The sequence below is a fragment of the Carassius auratus genome, chromosome 1 (assembly GCF_003368295.1).
Source record: "Carassius auratus strain Wakin chromosome 1, ASM336829v1, whole genome shotgun sequence".
Classification (NCBI taxonomy): domain Eukaryota; kingdom Metazoa; phylum Chordata; class Actinopteri; order Cypriniformes; family Cyprinidae; genus Carassius; species Carassius auratus.
The window spans coordinates 4,559,897-4,575,698 of record NC_039243.1 but is presented as its reverse complement, the minus strand read 5'-3'; the positions used below and the strand labels follow the sequence as shown (position 1 = coordinate 4,575,698).

At 40.0% G+C, this 15,802-nt stretch overlaps 3 protein-coding genes across 6 annotated transcripts in view; 1 reads left to right on the top strand and 2 right to left on the bottom strand.

Moving 5' to 3' along the window:
• mslnb (mesothelin b) overlaps positions 1 to 2,589 on the bottom strand; it is a 43,696-nt gene extending 41,107 nt beyond the window's left edge. Inside the window, exon 1 of the mRNA XM_026290781.1 lies at positions 2,456 to 2,589. The gene's annotated coding sequence lies outside the window, so the exon portion shown is untranslated. The remainder of the gene's footprint in view (positions 1 to 2,455) is intronic.
• The window catches only part of LOC113039050 (zinc finger protein 501-like), an 847,435-nt gene that overhangs the window by 521,786 nt on the left and 309,847 nt on the right, over positions 1 to 15,802 (bottom strand). The window lies entirely within an intron of this gene.
• sp6 (Sp6 transcription factor) lies at positions 5,425 to 15,700 on the top strand. 3 transcript variants are annotated; one of them, XM_026198886.1, is made up of 3 exons: positions 5,425 to 5,559; positions 7,936 to 8,007; positions 14,435 to 15,700. In XM_026198886.1, exon 3 carries the CDS (start codon positions 14,537 to 14,539, stop codon positions 15,389 to 15,391), a length of 855 nt encoding a protein of 284 aa, XP_026054671.1. In that variant the 5' UTR covers positions 5,425 to 5,559; positions 7,936 to 8,007; positions 14,435 to 14,536; the 3' UTR covers positions 15,392 to 15,700. The 3 variants fall into 3 exon arrangements, with proteins under 3 accessions (XP_026054671.1, XP_026054626.1, XP_026054589.1); XM_026198804.1 differs by lacking the exons at positions 5,425 to 5,559; positions 7,936 to 8,007 and adding exons at positions 11,820 to 11,827; positions 12,467 to 12,506; XM_026198841.1 differs by lacking the exons at positions 5,425 to 5,559; positions 7,936 to 8,007 and adding an exon at positions 11,810 to 11,827.

Sequence of the window (15,802 nt, the reverse complement as noted above, 5' to 3'; positions counted from 1 at the left end):
TTTTGAAGGAGTTATGGTTGATGTGCCTAACTTGATGGTGAAATTGTGATGAAACGATGGGTTTGCTGGAATCACAAGCAGTTCTGTCTTGGCAAGGTTGAGTTGAAGGTGATGGTCCATCATCCAGGAAGAAATGTCTGTTAGACAAGCTGAGATGCGAATAGCTACCGTCGGATCATCAGGATGGAATGAGAGGTAGAGATGAGTGTCATCAGCATAGCAGTGGTATGAAAAGCCATGTTTCTGAATGACAGAACCTAATGATGCCATGTAGACAGAGAAGAGAAGTGGTCCAAGAACTGAGCCCTGAGGCACCCCAGTAGTTAGATGTTGAGACTTGGACACCTCACCTCTCCAAGATACTTTGAAGGACCTATCTGATAGGTAAGACTCAAACCATTGAAGTGTGGTTCCTGAGATGTCCTTTGCCAGTAGTGTTGATAGGAGGATCTGGTAAATAACCGTGTCAAAAGCAGCGGACAGATCAAGCAGGATAAGTACTGAAGATTTGGATTCTGCTCTTGCCAGTCTTAGGGCTTCAACAACTGAGAGCAAGACCGTTTCTGTCCACTTCTGAAGCCAGATTGGTTGCTGTCAAGGAGATTGTTGTGTGTGAGAAATGTAGAGACTTGGTTGAACACAGCTCGTTCAAGTGTTTTTGCAATAAAAGGAAGAAGGGAAACTGGTCTGTAGTTCTCTAAAAGAGATGGGTTGAGTTTGGGTTTCTTAAGTAGTGGAGTTATACGTGCCTGTCTAAATGATGAGGGAAAAACACCAGTGTGGAGGGAAGTGTTGATGATGTGAGTGAGTGCAGGTACAACTGCAGGAGAAATGGCTTGAAGGAGATGAGATGGAATAGGATCAAGCAGACAAGTAGTAGTGTGATTAGAAAGGATGAGTTTGGAGACTTCTGCCTCAGAGAGTGAAGAGAAGGATGTAAATGAGTGTATGTTTGCTGGTGATATGAGCTTGACTGATTGTGGTGTGGAGAATTGTGCACTTATGTGTTTAATTTTATAAATGAAAAACTTTGCAAAGTCATCAGCTATTAGAGATGAAGCAGGAGGGGGGGGGGGAGGACAAAGGAGTGAGGAATATATGGTATATATTTAAAATCCATTGAATAATAAATACTTAAACTAAATTAAACATGTATTTTTACAAGTATGTCCAAGCCCTGTAATACAGCTGTTGATATGAATAAGCATCAGCTAGAAATCAGAGAGCTGTGTCAGGTGTTCTGTGCAGTCATGTGTTGGGTTACAAACACAGAACAGCAGCACATTCTTACACACACACACACACACACACACAGGACCGGTCGAGCCACAGACTGAGTCAGACACACACACGCTCTCTAAGATGAGAGTCATCCATCAGACACAAACACAATGACCTTCTGCTTCTCCTGAAACATGACACGCTCAGAGAAGTGTCTGGGATGGAAAGAAACCATAAATACACATTTAATCCCTTCCTAAGAGGTTATCAATGTATATAAAATATAAAATATCAAAATGTTATCAATCTGAAAAACCTCACTCATACACAAAGAGCAACCTTATAGAGTAAAAACAGATCAATCGATTTGATGGAGTGAACACACATCACTTTATGTAACAGATGAAAATCTTGAACATTTTTGGGTGTGGATGAATCTTCCTGTATTCTGGGCTATCAGTTGTGTGATTGAACTGATAGTGACACAATGACAACAGGATTTTCAGCTATGCACCTCAGCAACATGAAGAAAACTAAAACAATAGTCTAGAAATTGCTCATAGCACATAAAATACGGTAAGGAACCAAACTTTCAAGAATGAAATGATCTTTTTGGTCATTTGTAAATGTACGTAACCCACATGCTCTCACTGTGTTCTTATTTAACTTCTTGTTTTCTATCTCTGTAAACTATCAATAAAGTGTAAGTCTCAAAATGTGTCCGTGATTGACTGATCATTTCCAGTGGTTTAATTAATGAGAAGAACGGCGCTCACGTGTTCCTGCTCTATTGTTGGTTTGACTTGATGGAGTGTAAATCTAATGCTATTGCTTCATACTTCATACCCAGCAGTAATTCCCAGGATATGACACGTGATATAACTATAGACTGTATAGAGCTGACGTGAGACGTCTCAATTCTCCAGAGACCAGATCTAAATCTCCTTCAGCTCATGATGGAGAACTCTGATCTCTGAAAGAACAAACTTTATCTAACGCAAGCATTATCTAACGTTAACTAAAGGGACTTAGTTGTGAAGTGTCCCCGAAATCTTCTGTGTAGAGACACACAAAGCTCATCTCATGATGAAGAGTATAATAACATCACACTCATCTAGACTTCAGATCTGATCAGAACAATAAGAGATGATTACAGCACACTCCCAGAGGAGTATTACCAGAGTAACAGCACAACACACACACAGAGAAACATCATTAATGCGGGTGAGCTTACCTGTCAGGTGTGTCTGGGGAGAAGAGCTGAACCGAATGAGTCTGAGCTACAGATCAGGAGTCTATATCTCACCTGGTCTCTGTAGGTGTCATCGTCACACCTTGACTCGAAGCCACGTGACTGCAGGTGCACTGAGACTGTATTCCTCTCGTTCATTCAGGGTGTGTTTACATTCTTCAGGCCAGGCTTGATTTAAACACTGTTTCCTGGTCTGTGCAGATCTACAGTCTGCTGTCTCGCACCATTACTCTATTTCTACAGCCATGTCTGATTTAGGAATCTGGGCTGTGTTTCACCTCATATGTTTATACACATCTGCGCACCTGCTTTACTTTTCTTAAGTGCTTCATTTAACAGAAAACACTAGGGTTCTTCCTGCTATGTTGGTGATCCTAATAAATGCCACAGCAATGTGTTTTGAATATGTTTGGCATTAAGTCCAATGCTTCTCTTTATTTATTTTTTTCATTATGTATTTTCAAATGCCTAGGCATATGTTTAATTCACTTAATTATAAAATGTCTAGCCCTCTTTTTAAACGTTTAGTCAAGCAATAATGTATTAATTATCTCACGTATGTCTAAAATCAGGAATTAAAAATGAATTGGTTCTAAGTATAATATGTAGTTAAAAATATCATGTCCACTCGTATACAGGTATTTTATAAATGAGTTATAAAAGAGTTTTTCCTTCAGTTTTTAAAGAAACCTGTCCACATGAGAACGCAAACACGCTCTCTGTCAAGAGCATGCCGAACCACCAGGTGGCGATATAATCTCAATTAACTCTCCATGTTAATGTTAACTTTACAGCAGAAAAAAAAAGTTTACAGCCTGGTCTAAAAAATGATTTTGGTCTATATACCTAATTTTGCCCTTCACGACAAATGTGAGGGGGGTGATTTTTTTATATCCGTTTAAATTATATTAAGCCTTAAAGTTCTGCATAATTAAAGGTGTGGCCACTTGATTGACAGGTGGATTGCCGCTGCGGACAATGCCGTCGCGCTAGGTGGGCGTGGCTTCAGGAACCTATTCAGAACTCAGAGGTAACAGCACAGAATCAAAGCAAATAGAATAACTGTACGGGGATCCACAATACATTCATTCATGAAATGTCCAAAGCAGGGACGAGTTTCTCCACTACAACAACATGATATTTGACAAATAGGGAAACAATACTGACAGTGTCTAAATCATCAACGTAAAACAGGATATAGTTGATGATAAATTCAGGGATGTTTTTAGATTCAGTCTCTAACATCACTCCTGAACTGGCCTGAAATGGAGCAGGTCAAAACTAAGTGTTATAGAGATGCATCAGTAAAATCACAAAAAGCAGGACCTGCTCTGTCAAATCTAAATCACTTGTGAAGAAACCCGAAACTGGGTAGATCTGTCCTGAAATGTGTTTCTTTGACTTTAGGCAGAACTGAATCTTTAACATGTTTACAGAAGGCTTTACCCAGCATATCAGAATGGTTTACAAGCACATTGTTTTTATTATAATCATGGAACAATTTAGATTTAAAAGCACACCTATCAATCCTATTATTGACATTTTTATCAACTAATTTATGAAGACCAATTAATAAGTTGATTATCTAATTGATAGAACAGCTTTAATCCATCAGGTCAGACACAGAGAGAATACCTTTCTACAACCATTCAGCTTTAAATAAGGATCTCCTGTTTATAACTGTTCCACAGAACTGAACTGTGAGAGTAAAGTTATGTGCGGATATCATTTTACAAAAGTGCAGTATTTGACTGAAATTTAGACAGCGCAAGTGGAGTCTTATTAATCCTGAAATCACATCCATTTCCAGAAATATCTCTAGCTATGAGAAACCATTCAGAGCTGGAACAAGCACAAACTAATAACAATAACTTCAGCTTTTCAATATCACCAACACATTCCTCAATGTTAGCCTCCTCTAAAAGATAATTGGCTAATCTTAAATTCCTTTTCACAAAATTAGATCAGATATAACTGGTTCGGTGTCACTCCTAGCTTCAGGATGTCTAGAGGAATTCATCTTAATCATTTAATCTTAATGTCTTGTAAATTCAGAGAGAGCATCTGGGTAGTTTAGGAGATATGGGACATCCCTGATGAACTCCTCTAGACATCTTCAAGCTAGGAGTGAAGCTATACAATTTATATCCCAAACTATCTATACAAATCTATAAAATGTATTTCTAAGAAATGTCTTTCCAAAAAAAGAAAAAAATCAACAGTTAAGCCCTTTGTCTAAGCCCTTTGACCATTTAACTTTATCCAACTCTTCAATTATTAAATCCTCCTCCAGAAGACTTTTAAAGACACGCTTGATCAAATCAATCCATCATTGAACTATCTATCCATCCATCATGCCACATTTTTTGAGATTAGCGCGAGCCAAACATTTTTCTCTCACGGGGCGGATCCACCTATTGAGGAACCCTGCTTTATTGGGTGTTGTTCTGCACACTTAGTAAACAAACTACAGCAAGAGTTCTTACTAGAACCAGGAAGTATGACCATATTAGCCCGGTCCTGTCCACACTGCACTGGCTCCCTATCAAACATCCTATAGATTTTAAAATATTGCTTATTACTTATAAAGCCCTGAATGGTTTAGCACCTCAGTATTTGAATGAGCTCCTTTTACATTATACTCCTCTACGTCCGCTACGTTCTCAAAACTCAGGCAATTTGATAATACCTAGAATATCAAAATCAACTGCGGGCGGCAGATCCTTTTCCTAATAACCTACCTAACATTGTTCGGGAGGCAGACACACTCTTGCAGTTTAAATCTAGATTAAAGAGCTTTCTTTAATGATTTATTTTCCTTCAGCAGCGTGGATCACTTCTATCCTCTATCATCTATCCTGTGTTTCCAGAAGATGGCAGTAGGAAGCAGCTCATTGTCTCTAGCAGCGGCTCTCAGCAGACGTCTGCCTCTGGCTTCTTCAGATCTTGAGTTTAATCTCAACACAAACATGACGTCTCCAGCTGAACGCTTCAGGTACTGTGTGGGTCAGAGCTTGGTTTTCCTCATTTCTTACTGACGACACTCATGATCTTTCCCCACACTGTGACAACGTGATGCTTGAAAGGTAAACTATTCATTAAAAAAATCCCTAACCCTAACCCTGATCTGACATTTGTGCTATGACACATTTTTTAATATACGGTTGCATGAATGTAGTTACATATGATATGAACCGATTGTAGGAAATAATACAATTATACAAAAACTCTTGTAAGGATAGTGAGTTTTTGTTTTATATGTATTTGGTAAATCTACACCTTAACAGTGTCCTTTTAAACTCAAATGTTTGATAAATTCACAAGAAGCAAGTGAATCTAAAAACTGTAGTTGTGATCAACAAAACTGTTCACACACATTTCCACTGACTGTTTAGTGTCTGTTCTCCTGAAGACAAATAGCTGCGCTACACATTACAGTCCTGCTGTGTGTGTGTGTGTGTGTGTGAGTGTGTGTGTGTGTGTGTGTCATTCCCATATTAATGCAGTTTTATTAACATTGTACAGTCTTAGAATGCCAGAGCATTAGAGGCATTATAGAAAAATACAGTTTCAATTCTAAAAAATAAATAAATAAAAATAATGTAAATTTGTGCAACAACTTTCATTTTTAAAGGGGGGGTGAAATGCTATTTAATGCATACTGAGTTTTTTACACTGTTAAAGAGTTGGATTCCCATGCTAAACATGGACAAAGTTTCAAAAATTAAGTTGTACGTTTGAAGGAGTATTTCTGTTCCAAAAATACTCCTTCCGGTTTGTCACAAGTTTGGGAAAGTTTTTTTCGAGTATGGGTCTGTGTGACGTTAGATGGAGCGGAATTTCCTTATATGGGTCCTGAGGCACTTCTGCCGGAAGAGCGCGCTCCCGTATAGCAGAGCACTGAGAGCACAACAGACTTCACTGATCAGAGCGAGAGCGTCGCCAAATGTCACAAAAGGAGTGTGTTTTTGGTTGCCAGGGCAAGACAACCCTGCACAGATTACCAAAAGAGAAACAGCATTAAGGGACCAGTGGATGGAGTTTATTTTTACAGAGCATCAACGGAGTTGTGCAAGTGTTTGTGTTTGTTCCCTGCATTTCGGAGATGCTTGTTTTACAAACAAGGCCCAGTTTGACGCCGGATTTGCACATCGTTTATTTCTTAAGGATAATGCAGTCCCAACGAAAAAGGGTCACGATCGTGTGTTGGAGCCGCAGGCGGTGAGTAAAACTGCTTCAAATATCTCTGCCTCCTTGTTAGTGCGTCCCTTCCCATGCCGGAGACCCGGGTTCGAGCCCCGCTCGGAGCGAGTCGTTGCTGCTGCTGCTCTCGTTTAGTTTCAGCCTCGGGATCTGATTCTGGATCATAAATATACGCTGAATCTGACTGTTAGCCATGGTTTGTTTTGGATGATGTTTTTTTCTTCACGGTAATGTCACAGTTTCCAAACGCTCTCAACGCAAAAGCCTACTGGCGCTCGTGATTCTTTAGCTCCGCCCACACGTCACGCCTTCAGTCGGTCGTGTTTTTCTGGGAAAAATCGGTACAGACTATCTTTCTCTTATGAATATAATAAAACTAGACTTTTTGGAGTTATGAAGGATGCAGTACTACTCTATAGGTACTCAAGATTAACAGGAGATTGAGTGAAAACGAGCATTTCACCCCCCCTTTAACGTTTATTCAGTTGTATGTGAGTAGAGAGCATTCTTGCAGGACTCACTTCTTATACACTGTAATTTATTTTTTGACAAACATTATTGGAGTATGTTTTACAATAGAAATACTAACTCTGTTTTTCTGCTTCAAAACGTTTAATTCAGTGTGTCGCTTGTCATTTCTTTTGTAGATATTTGTGAGCAACATCTAAATGAAAGTAGTTTTAAAGTAAATCCTACACCAGATTCTTTTCAGTGTACTATGTACTAACATTAATTAAATTAATAATTCGATTCAAACATAGTAAAGACAACTAATATCTCACCAACTTTAGTCTTTAGTCTTCTTCAAGAAACTCTACACATGACTCGAACACTAGCTTTCTCTGTTCTATTGATTTGATATATATACATTTTATTATTTTTATTTATCATAAAAAAAAAACATGCTATTTGTAGTGTGTTAGATAACTGGGACAACACTTACAGAATATATATATATATTTTTGCTCTTTTTTTTTTAATTTTTCTTTAATTTTTTTATTTGATTGCTTCTAATGTGACTTTGGATAAAACCGTCTGCTAAATGATTAAATATAAATGTAATATAAAGTGGGACCATTTGGATACCATGAGTTTGTGCTAGAAGTACCATCCACAAAAATAGCTGAACCTGATAATAACACGGCTGTAATTTAGTTTACAGATATCTGGAATTCAATGAAATCAAACTGTTTAAATTAAAATGTCAAATGAAAAGCTCTTGACTCAAATGTTTTATATCTGTGTGATTCATTCTTCAGTGATCGTGTCCCACGGCTGGCCTTCCTCTGTCTGTCTCAAGATGAAGGAGCTTTATTGTCGTCCAGCTTAAAGTAAAGCTTTACATTACTAAACAAACATGATAAAGATACACACACACATCTACACACAATCTGTGGCATGTTCTCTCTCTGTGTATGAGTGTGAGAGACAAACGCACATCTGTGTGTCTGTGGGAACCTGCAAAGCTGCTCACCTTGATACGAAGAGATGTTTAGTGTTTGAGAATGTGTGTGTTTGCGTGTGTGTGTGTGTGTGTGTGTGTGTGAGTGTTGGCGCCAGGGCTCTTTAACAATCAAAGCAGAGGGGCGTGTGCAGGGAGGAAGTCTCTAGCTGAAAATACAGGTGTGCTTGACTATCAAAGGCTGTTCTCTGAACACTAAACACACAGCACCGCAGAGGGGGAGGCTCGTCTGAGAGTGTGTGTGTGTGTGTGTGTGTGTGCTACACGAATCTCGTCGGCCCGTAGGATTTCCTGGATTTCCATTGACAAACATGCTGCTGGAAATCTGTTATTGGGAAGCTGCTGCAGCGTGTAAATATGATCTTAGGAGGAGGAAGTTCCCTTCAGCCAACACAAACAGAAAAACTATGAAATTAGCCTGATGTGCTCACCTAACCTGCAGTAACCGAAGCCTGTCTGAGATTCATCCAGGCCAGCCGTCTGCTCTTATATGTGTCCTCACTGAGGTCAACACATCATATATTTATCAAGTCCATTATAATGAGCCAGACCAACACAAACTCTGTAGGAAAACTGTTTGTGTGTTTGAGGATCTCATAATGAAGAAAAGACACTTTCAAATCTTTTTTTCATGAAGTGTTTTTTTTTATATATATATAGTGACCAGAAAACAACAAAAGTCTGTAGATGTCAGATCCAGTGATCATTTTCTCCTCTTCAGCAGCACTGATTCCTATCTATATTCTGAAGGTTTGTTCATATATCATTCACAGTGATTTATAGAACATTGTTTTCCTTAAAACTTAGTGAAAATGTATTTGTTTTCTGTCTGTTGATATCCTGTTCTAATTTATGGAGTGAGAACTATAATGATAAAAATCCACACAGTGCTTTTTAAAAAATCGATTTTGTTAAATCAGTGAAATCTTTCTCAAATCAGGCTGTTCTGAGATTCCTGTCAGGGTGATGTGGCTCTGCACAGGCTCCTCCCACTGTAGTTGATTGACACTAGCGTCTTACCTTAGCTCCGCCCTGAGTGAGCTGAGAGCTGTCCATCTTGGGGAAGACAAGAATGTCTCTGATTAAGTGACTGAGGTGTTCTGTTGTTGGATTTAATAATGAACATAACAGTCGTCATTTACTCCCGACATCTGAGCCGCTGAAGATGCAGAAAATTAACTTTACTTTCATTTTAAAGGGAATGCGCCGATCACTGATCTGCCTAAATGTGTTTAAGATGGCACAAATCATATGTGATCAAGCTTCATCTACAGAAGAAGTGAGTGTAAGGGGGGTTTTCATGAATCTTTGCAAATCAGCTTTCCTAACATGCTCTAGTTAGCGAGTCTCACGGCTGAGGTTTACAGTCTGCTGGTCACCCCACAGAAGAGAGGGGCGGAGTCAGCAGAGCTCATTAGCATTTAAAGCAACAAGGACTAGAACTGTGTGCTGAAAACAGAGCTGATTTTGAAAGTGTAAAAAAGGTGTTTTCTCACTACCAGAGAAATTTAATCCAAAGCATGTTATAGACTTTTTATTAACACCCTAAATAATCATGTCAACTTGTGGAAGACCACTTTAATAAAGCACAATTAAAAACAACAGATGTTGAAACCAAAGTGCTGCACAGGACAATATACAACAGAATTAAAACTAAATAAAAGACTGGACAATATACGAAACACAACCAGAAGAACAAGTGAACATTAACACCCTCAGGAAGAAGTAAAAAGAATAAAAGAATAATATAGAAGAGGATCTGGACAAAGAATTAGAATGAGCAAATCTAAAATGAGATTATCTGCACCTGTTCCATCTTTATCTGACCCTCTAACTCAAGCACAAGGGCTGGACCAGAATATTCGACTCTTTGTTCACTGGGTTTTGAGATTCTTAAATCTTTTCTTTTTTTCTGAACACCTAGCATCCCCTGCAAAACGGTTCTCGTTCATGCCTGAAGATGAATAATGTGAGTGAATGTGAAGAGCATCATAGGTTGATCTGTAAGAGCAGACCTGGTGTGTGTGGGAGCGCTGTAGATTTAGTGAGGACCAGACGGAGACAGAAGAGTCCTGTGCTGACCTCATATCTTGACCCCAGTCCAGCCAGAGTTACCTTCGCTCCCTTCTCCTAAAACAGCTTACACTACTCTCTCAGCTACTCAAATAATTCAGTCTGTATGTAATGGCAAAATGGTTATATTTCTTTCTTTTTGTTTTATTGTTATTATATTTTTTTTTTACTAAGTTAATTTAGAAAACAACAAAAATTGGACACCTTTTTAGCAGTGTTTGTACTATAGCATGTTTAAAAGTTGATAATTAATTATATTAATATATATATATATATATATATATATATATATATATATATATATATATATATATATATATATATATATATATATATATATATATAATGTCCAGGCAGGTCTTCCAGCTAGTTCTATCAAACCTCTTCAAGATTCATCTTTAGTGAGCCGAAAACACAGCGTGTCATGCCTCTATTCATCTAAACAAGCACTGGCTCTGCACCTCTTTACCTGAATTCATTAATTCAGACTTATGTGCCTCCAGAAACGTGTTCTAGTGAACGGTGCTTTATAGTGCCACCCTAAAGAGGCTTACCCTAACTGTTCCCTGCTGCTGGAAGGACCTGTCCTCCTCAGTCCTCCACCATCTTTAGGACATGACTAGAGACATCTCTTCCATCTACACTTGACCTTCTAACACTAGTGTTCTCTATTAGTTTTCTGTTCTGTCGACTTCTACACTATAACGTCTGTCTTCAGAAGCGTCCTGCTCTGGGTCTCTGACGCCCTGAGACGTGCTTCTGATCCTCACTGCTCATCTTCCTGACCCGAGTACAGCTAAACTCACTGGATCAGACTCGTGTGTCCTCCTGAAGCTTGTGTTCCTCAGTCCCTCACACACACATCTCTATCTGGACTGAACCACCTGCTCATCTCAATCCAATCTGAGGCTTCAGCCCTTGACAAAAATACTTTTCATCAGCACCTAATATACTGACACTTACCTATTCTATTCTATTCTATTCTATTCTATTCTATTCTATTCTATTCTTGTGTGTGTGTGTTTTCAGCTCTATTTACACCTGGCCATGTGTACTGTTCCTGACTAACTGAGACTGTTTCTCTCTTGTTGGTCTGACTGCTTCTTTTCTTCTCATCTGTAAGTCACTTTGGATAAAAGTGTCTGCTAAATGATTAGATGTACATGTATAGCAACATTAAAAGTGCAGGACAGGTTAGAATATGGAACGTGAATGAAACTTTATAAATTATGACTTTATAAAACTCTACAAGGCTAAAGTAGTAAAACAATAAACTCAAGCATATAATAAAACTAGACTGAAGAAAGACAAACTCTCTGTGGTGGGAAAATATTTGTTTGGGGGGGGGGGTGATTTCCTGTCTGTCTTCTGTAGTTTGATGTCTCGCACTGACATGTTGAGACGCATGCGACCAGCCGCTCTGACGGTGTGTGTGTGTGTGTGTGTGCAGGGACAGCGCTGAATCAATGAAAGTGTGTATGAATGAACTGTGTGTGTGTGTGTGTGTGTGTGTGAGAGAGAGAGAGAGAGAGAGAGAGAGAGAGGTGTGGCTCTCACTGTCATAAACTTGTGCTGTTTTCAGAGGGGCATCACATTCATCAGGAGACACTGAGCAGGTAAAACTCTCTCTCCTCACTGTTCATTATTATGTTGCATGAATGTTATTATAATAGTGTTTGTTTGTGATTGCTAATGCCAGCTCAAACTTGGATTTCAATTCAAGTCTTTTCTAAATTCTTAAAGTGATAAGAATTAAACATTCAAACTCTTGATAAAGAGCGTGTTCACGGGTGATGCACGAGTTCACCATCATCATCATGAGCTGATATAGTGTTGAAGACAGAATATATTCTCACAGAAAAACGTGTGTGTGTGTGTGTGTGTGTGTGTGCAGAAGTGGCTACATGTTGTAAAGCGTCTCGTGAAGACATTAAAAGAGCTCTTCATTATTTGAAAGACCTAATCTGTTCTGCTGAAATCTCCTGCCGTCAGCAGGTTTGTGTCTTACATTCAGTACAGTTAGTCAATATTATCTTAGTATTAAAACCATTGAGTCTATGAGACGTGTGTGTGTGTGTGTGTGTGTGTGTGTGTTTGTGTGTGTTTGTGGGAAGTTGTGGATTTGTGCCAGACTGCATGTGTTTGTCTGTTTTCAGAGCAGTTCTGGCAGACAGTTAAACCTGTTTTCATCACAAATCTCTCTCTCTCTCTCTCTCTCTCTCACACACACACACACACACACACACACACTCCAGCTGTCAACAGGTCTTTACAGCTGCAATCCTCAGCCTTCCTGTACGTATAAACCCACACACACACACACACACACACACACACACACACACACACTGAACACATATCAAAGTCTTCTACTGATTTATATAAAGTCCATTATAATGACATTAAACTAAATTCTATAAGGAAACTGAAAAATGATATTGAATTCTGAATATTGATACTGAAACTATAGTTTATATGCTTGAAGGAGTCGTTTAAAAGTTTATGTCACTCCTTGATACAATTTTGTCCCAAAATTAGAGCTAAACACACAAGCACTATGTATATACACATATCTAATATATCGTATCTGACACATCTCTCTCTGTTGGAAGTACTTCTGAAATTCGGATGTGTCTATGTGATGTGTCAAGTTTGGACATGTCTACTGTGTGTGTGTGTGTGTGTGTGTGTGTGTGTCAGGGCTGGTCCATCCAGGTGTGAGGGAGCGAGAGGCTGTTATCAGCAGTATGTGTGTGTGTGTGTGTGTAATATTTGCAAGGTCCAAATACTTTCAAATGTCCTCACAAATATGATAAAACAGAGAATGTGAGGACATCTGAAAAGCTCTTCACTGAAAGACTCTTCAGTCAGATTGTGTTTCTGAAGTGTCTCATTTTAGCAGGTTTAGTGTGTTAGAGATTGGGATTTATTCCACTGCGTCTGAGAAATGCTTACTAATAAAGTGCAACAGAGTGTGTGTGTGTGTGTGTGTGTGTGGGGGGGGGGGGGGTAGTGCTGAGGTGTGTGTTTTTTGAGATCACGGATGCATTAAGGTGGCGTCTAACTAGTCGACTCAAAACAACTTAATTGTGGTCGGTGTGTCTCACCTGCCATTTCTTTTGGCTGTAATCTCGTCCTCTCCAGTAGGAGGTCCCATTCACAGTAGGTATGTTTACATCCACTTGTTGTTGAATAAATACTTTTTGATTTCATATTCGGTTTGATTTGGAGTGTGACTGTCGTTTTTGCCTTGATGACATATCTAAAGGAACGCTGGCACGTATGTCAGCAAAGCTTTTTTAGTAGATATTTTGTAAATATTCAGTCGCCTCCAGTTCATAAGACATATTATTCTAAAGGGTTCTGGTAAACATGAAACTAAAGTTTGAGGCGCAGCGTCATTGTCTAGCTTTTGGAACGCTCTTCACAAAGTACTAGAAAAGCAGCATCTTTAGTGCTGATGATCTGAGCTGTAGTGTGACTGTCAGCGTCTCCAAAGCCACATTAACTCACAAACCTCTAATACACATTAGAGCTTCACTGACGTCATGGGAGGGAGTTGGCGCAACCGTTAGATAATGGCCCCACTAGTTTACAAAATCAGAAGTTGAAATGAATGATTTTCATCGTTCTTGGCTGAGCTTTACAGAATGAAGAACTGACAAGCTTCTTTCCTGCTCAGATACAAACCTTTTTGCTCAAATCACAAACACAGACCGTCATCCATGGTGTCTGTTTCAAATAGTTGACTCAGTCATTGAACAGTCTGTTGTTGAATGTAGTGTCTCTGTGTAAAGTTACTCTGAAACTCTGGAAGCTCATGTTAACGCGCTGTTCACACGAGCTACATTTACATGCACCCAAATAATGCCAGTAATCAGACTGAAAAGCCTTCATGCAAACATCTCGATCAAAGAATGGGAAGTGAATGACACCAGAAGCTTTAAACATTACAAAAGGCTGCACAAGCTCTTACGTCAAAAGTGTAAATTCAGCTTGAAATCAGTTCAATTATTAGGTGACCTCATGCAATAGGGCCATGTACAGCTAAGTCGATGCATTTTACTTAATATTAACTGTAATATGACTAATGCCTAAAAAGCTGCATTAAAATTGCCAATAAAGAGAACAGAAAAACAATGGATGAAATCATTTTACAAATCATTCAAACTGATCTGTTGTGTGTGTAGCTTTCTGATCATGCTGTATTTGTGTTTTCACAGGTTCAGACAGTGTTTTCAGATTCCCATCCACAGTCATGTGGTGATACAGTCTCTCTCTCACACACACACACACACACACACACACACAGTCCCTCACTCATCATGGCCCACCCGTACGACCCTTGGTTGCGTGCAGGACCACCACAGGAGGAGGTGAGCGTGTCTGGCTGGTGGGACATGCACACTGGAGCAGCAGCAGGTTGGATGGACCTGCAGGGGGCGGGGCTGGGGGCGGGGCCAGTACAGGGTGGTTCTATGAGCTCCTACACAGCTGACCCACAGATGTGCTGCGTGCCACCCTCCGGCTCCAGCCACTCCGGCCTGCACTACCCGCCCGAGGGCTTTAAGATGGAGCCGTTGACACAGGATCTGCTGCCGCTCCCACAGGCCTCCCCTTCCTACTCCTCAGAGGAGCAACAGGATGCTGCAGGTGCTTCTGCTCGACCGAAATCACAGCGTCGTACCGGGAGTCGTGCTCCCGGTCAAGCCTCCTGCCGCTGTCCCAACTGCCTGAGCGCAGAGTCTCTGGGAAGTGCTGGCGACGGTGGCAAACGCAAGCACCTGCACAACTGCCACATCCCTGGCTGCGGGAAAGCGTATGTGAAGACGTCGCACCTCAAAGCGCACCTGCGCTGGCACAGCGGTGACCGGCCCTTCGTCTGCAACTGGCTGTTCTGCGGCAAACGCTTCACGCGATCGGATGAACTGCAGCGCCACCTACAGACGCACACCGGTGCCAAACGCTTCGGCTGCAGCTCTTGCCCGCGGGTCTTTCTGCGCGCCGACCATCTGGCCAAGCACATGCGTGTGCACGAGTCGCCATGCCAACCGGCCGAAGAGACTCACTCGGCAACGGCCGTGCCCATGACAGGAAGCAGATCTGCTGCGACGTCTCTACTCAGAGTGAAGACGGAATCAGAGAACTGTGACGACGACACAACGGTAGCAAACAGCTAATCGCTAAACTGCTCATTAGTCACGTGACCAATAAAACCAAACTTATGGATGTGCCGTTCATCATTTTGATGGTGACTGATGTGTACTGTAATCACTTTTGAAAATGATCTGTAGAACGTGGCATTAGGATGAAACACGTAGCATAATGCTGTTATATCTTCTGTTTTATTTATATTTGTAAATGTTTTGTTTCATATTCTTTTTTGATCAACAATGTTGTGTCATCCATGTATTTTTGGCAATGTAATATTCTGATTTTTAGTGAGGATATGTAATTAGTTTGAATAAATACTCAAATTAGTAAAAATATCATTACTTAAATTCTTTGTGATTAAAGACCTTCTTAACGGCACAGCAATGCAATGTCACATGAGCGTAACTGTGATAAAGATGATAATTCTACAATTTATA

Coding starts and splice junctions, on each gene's coding strand:
- sp6 (XM_026198886.1), top strand. CDS start 14,537: ATGGCCCACCCGTACGACCCTTGGTTGCGTGCAGGACCACCACAGGAG.